This window comes from Chaetura pelagica, unplaced genomic scaffold (assembly GCF_000747805.2).
Source record: "Chaetura pelagica isolate M959 unplaced genomic scaffold, ChaPel_1.0 scaffold3, whole genome shotgun sequence".
NCBI classification, from domain to species: domain Eukaryota; kingdom Metazoa; phylum Chordata; class Aves; order Apodiformes; family Apodidae; genus Chaetura; species Chaetura pelagica.
The window spans coordinates 6943110-6947820 of NW_009952974.1; the positions used below are offsets into that span (position 1 = coordinate 6943110).

The 4711-nt window shown below is 57.5% G+C and overlaps 1 protein-coding gene across 1 annotated transcript in view; it reads left to right on the plus strand.

The window, feature by feature from the left end:
- WNT10A (wingless-type MMTV integration site family, member 10A) overlaps nucleotides 1–4711 on the plus strand; it is a 29392-nt gene that overhangs the window by 10706 nt on the left and 13975 nt on the right. The window contains exon 2 of the mRNA XM_009996257.1: nucleotides 2199–2461. Coding sequence (XP_009994559.1) covers nucleotides 2199–2461 — 263 coding nt within the window. The remainder of the gene's footprint in view (nucleotides 1–2198; nucleotides 2462–4711) is intronic.

A 4711-nucleotide genomic window follows, 5' to 3' on the forward strand; every position in this document is an offset into this window, starting at 1 on the left:
GCAGCGGGGGGTTAACCCGGGGGTTGTTAGGGGTGGGGGGGGGGGGTGTCCCCCGCCCTTCCCCCAGCCCCTTTAAATATAATTTGTTAACGTTGGGACTCGTATTAATTAAAGCAGCAGCCGCTGCAGCCTGTGACCTGGGGGCTTGTCACCGTGAAATCAAGTTTAAATCCAGATTTCAAGGGGGAAGAGAGCTGGGGGGAGCTCTGTGTCCTCCTAGGGAGGGTGACAGTGACAGTTCCTTGCCGGTCCCTGGCTCCTCTGAGCCCTGGGTGGAGCAAGAGGCAGAAGGACCTGCCCTCTGCTCTCTGGGGTCCTAGATAAGGGCCTCTGCCTCAGGTTCCCTTCTGTGCAGTGGGGAGAAGGACCATAACCGCCCCTCTCCTGGGATACCCTGGCAAGTGCTGTGACTGCCTCAGACAGGCAGGGGACAAAAGGGAAACTGCGACTGTCCCAGCAGTGCTTGGGGCAGGAGCTGCTGGGTTTGGGGGTGATGGCAGCTGCGGACCTGCTTCTTGTCCCCTCTCAGCCACGGCTTTTTTCAACAGTGTGAATAAGCTCAGGAGCCGGGCAGAGTATTCTCCTCCTCCTGAGGATTTGGAGAGATGCCCCCTTTTCCGTTCTGCATCTCTCCATTTCGCCCACCCCCACCCCACCAACTCTCCCTATTGGAGTCACCATGGGTTTGCACTGGGGCAGACCCACATATCACCCGTGGAAGTGGTGGGGTGGGTATAAATACCCTTGGAAAGCTGGAGAAAGCAGCAGCCTGATTGACAGCTCCCCTTCCCCCTCTGAGCAGGCTGTAATTCAGCAGGGACCCTGGGGCTGAGCCCTTCCTCCAGAGCTGGGTGAGCACTGAGCTGGGGAAGTCAGTCCCTGATTCCTGAGAGCTGCTTCTGCCTGTGTATCTGCACCAGGCTCACAGGATTTGGGATGTGGAGGGATAGTAAACCTTCTCCCCAGGAGCTGGCTGCTCTATAAGGCAGTTGCAGTCCTTTCTCCAGCATCCTCCTCCAAGTCTGATTTCTGTAATCAAGGTTCAAAAGGCTCCAGCTCCTGCTCCTCCCAGAGATCCAGCTCTTGCCCATTATGTGAAAGAGGGAACCCTAACCTGGAGAGAGCTCTCAGCAGGGACTGACATTCTGAGCAAGGAGTGGGGCACTTCTAAGCCCTTTATGGACCCTCTGCAAGCTGCAGGATGCTCCTGGGCATCATGCTGCAAGCTGCTCACTTTGCAGGTCCTCTTCTTGAACGTTGTGGATCCCAGGATACTTCAAGCCATTCCCTGGAGCTGGGCAGACACTTCCTCCCCTTCCATCTCCCTTTCTGCATCTGTCCATCCTGTGTACCACTGTCTTAGCTGCAGGCACCACTCTCTGGTCATGTTTTGCCCATCTCCCCACACTCCATCTACTTACCTGTTTCCACAGGCAGCACCTCTACTTTTATTAGCACTTGCAGCCCATGCCTCCCCTTACACCCATCCAGCTGCTTCTGTGGTGACAGGCACCAAGTCGGTGGGGCTAGGATGTGACAGTGGATTTGGGATTGTTGCTGGGAGCTTGAGGGGGTTTGTCAGGGTGCTTGGCTCTGAATGTCCCAGCAGGTAAAAGCTGGTCCCTCTAGTTACCTCCCTTGTGAGGACCAGTGGTGTCAGAGGGACATGGGAGATGCAGGGAGGGGATCAGCTAGCAAATAGGGACTGGCAGCTGGACCTGGGATGAGTCTCCTGCTCCAGGGTCTCTAGATTCTCCCAGAGGGAAACCCGAGAGTCTGCAGTGCATGGCTGGGGCAGAAGAGCCCCAGAGGAGCAGGCAGAAGGAGTGGCAGCCCTGGGAGATTCTATGCTGCTGCCGGTCACAGGCTGCCAGGATGCCCAGGCTGTGTCAACACGGCTGGAAAGGACTGAGGCCCCAGTGCTGCTAGAGCAACTCTGCCTGGCTGAGCTTGTCATTGTGCCCAGGAATAGGGAGGAGAGGGGTACTTCTGGCCCTGGGACCACTAGCCTTTGGAGCTGATCCTTTCCTCTGCCCCTCACCTTTTCTCCTCCTTTCCAATCCCAGTCTACCCTGCTGCGTGACCCTTGCAGGCAGTGGGCACAGTCTAAGGAGAGGAGCATCTCCCCATCCCAAGAGGGAAGTGAGCGGTTGGTGCTTATCTTGCCTGGAGCTCACAGGTTTCCCTTTCCCTCCCAGCTCCTGCTCCAATGAGATCCTGGGCCTGAAGCTGCCGTCGGAGCCAGTGCTGAACGCCAACACGGTGTGCCTGACCCTGCCGGGGCTGACGCGGCGGCAGCTGGAGGTGTGTGTGCGTCACCCCGACGTCACCGCCTCGGCCATCCAGGGCATCCAGATCGCTATCCACGAGTGTCAGCACCAGTTCCGGGACCAGCGCTGGAACTGCTCCAGCCTTGAGACCAAGAACAAGATCCCCTACGAGAGCATCATCTTCAGCAGAGGTAAGGGCTGGATGGTCTCCTCCCTCTCCCTCTGCCCAGTCGCTGCTCTCAGGACCCCTTATGGGCTCCCCAGGCACCCCTACACAGGTCTTCCCTGGCCCAGGGGACCAGGCCAGCTCTTCAGCATCCCCATGGATGCAGACGGACAGAGCCTGAGAAACTTCAAGGTCTGCCAGACCAAGAAGCACTGCATTGTGGCAGAGCTGGGCTCTTCTCCATACGCCTCTGTACCTGTGCTGGCCCTTGGCCTGAGCTGCTCCACCCGGCCCAGCTGCTCCCCAGGCTCCTTCCAGGCCCCACTGCTTGCTGGCATCTTCTCCCCATGAAGTGTAGGCAGGTGTTTGGAGAAGTGCCATGGGTATGCAGCACAGCTGGTGAGTCTGAAGGTGAATACTGTGCTCTGGGTTTTGGTTTGGTGGATGCAGTGAGCATTTTGGCTCATTCCTACTGTGGGGATGGTGTTTCAGTGCATCATGGTGAGCAGAAATACCCTTAGCTAATGGGACATAGCTCCGTGAGCCAATCACCCTGGTGTCAAGCCTTTCTGTTGGTTCCCCAGTGCAGAGAGCTGAGGACTCTGTGTTTTGTGGGATCCTGGAGCATGGTGGCACAGAGGGGCAGGGAGACAGGCTGTCCTGGGAGCTCACTGCCCCACAGAGTACCCACCTGTGCTGCTGAGAGAACTCTCCTGGCCCTCCACAGTTTGCTGAGCCCCAGTGCCAGGATCTCACCTCCCTCACAAGTATGGAAGCTCTGCATCTATCAGAGCCTCCCCAGTTGGTACTCTCTCCCACAGGAGCAGACTCTGCGGGTGTAGGGGGGCTGCCCTGCACAGTACAGATCAGGGTTGTGACCTGATAGGACCTTCTGTAGCACTTGAATGTACCTTCTCACCTAAGTACCCTTCTTGCAGCCTGGGCCCTGGCACACACCAAAGGTCCCATTGCCCCAGGCTGTGGGCAGGAGAGACCTATGTGGTGTTAGTGGCAGGCAGGCAGGTTGCAGAGGGAAGGCAGAGTGCTGGGGTCAGGCAAGGTGCCCAGCAAACACATCACTTCTCCAGCTCCTGAGGAAGGAGAAGAGTGTCAAAGACACTGCTCACCTTCCCCCTTCGTTAGTGTCCTAGCCTGGTGCCCAGCAGACAGGTGCCTCTGTCCCCCAAATATCTTTCTGCACCCTTGTGGCATCTCTCCCTGTGACTGCAAGTAGAGTCTCACAGAGGAGAGGTTGGCAGCTTGAGACTTACATGCCTTTGCAGGAAGGGAGCAGAAGGAGCAACCAGACAGATGTAGCAGGTGGGGAGATGGCTGGAGAGGAGAGCACAGGAGTGTTTTGGTGCCAGGAGGTTCCTCATGTCCAGGGCGGATGGGCAAAACCTTGCTGGAGGGGATGCTACCTTGGAGCACCTGTAGCACGAAGGCTGCAGTCCTGCCGTGGACCAGCTGTTGGTGCCTGGAGAAGTGCAGTCTCTTCTCTTCTGAGCAGCACCCAGGTTAGGGCCTGGCAGGGAGGGTGGGGACCGTCAGCCCTGATAAGCATCGAGGTATTTCCAGGTCCTCTGAGGAATGTGGTTCACTTCTAGTCTCCTCAGGCGGCAGCAGACACCGACTTGCTGGCTCAAGTTGCTCACACACCCAAACTTCCCTGCTGCAGGACCCACCAGGCTGGGTGAGCAGTTCCAGCAGCAGGTAGCACTGACCTTCTGCATCCCTCCCTCAGCCCACCACGTCTGGTGGTAGCCGGTGACTTTCAGCTCTCTCATCTCAGGTTCTGCTGCAGCCCTTCCTGCTTTCAGGGCCATGACCATAGGTGCAGGAACTCTCACAGCTCCAGTCCTGAGCTCTTGGATATGGCTCAGCTCAGCTTCGTAGAACTGGTGGCTTCCAATCCCCTGGGATGAAGATCCAGCACTGGGGAAGGATGGAGATAAGGCTGGTGCAGCAGAGCAGATGAGCACCTCACAGAACTTCTCTTTTGGTAGTAGAAAGTGTGGGATGAGCCCCAAGCACCCACGCCATCTCATGTAGTTTGCTCAGAGCTGTTCTGGTGTGGAGCAAGTCTTGAGGCTGGTGCCCTGGCCTGCTTTGAGCCCACTCATGTCCCTCAGTAGCAGAGCTGGAGCTCTGAGCTCCACCTTGCAGTTTTTATGGACACAGCTATCAGAGCAGGGATGCTGGGTGCACATCCTGAGCCCCATGGTGGAGGAGAGGCGAGTGGTGGAAGTGAGGGGTGCAGGCTCCCTGCAGCAGG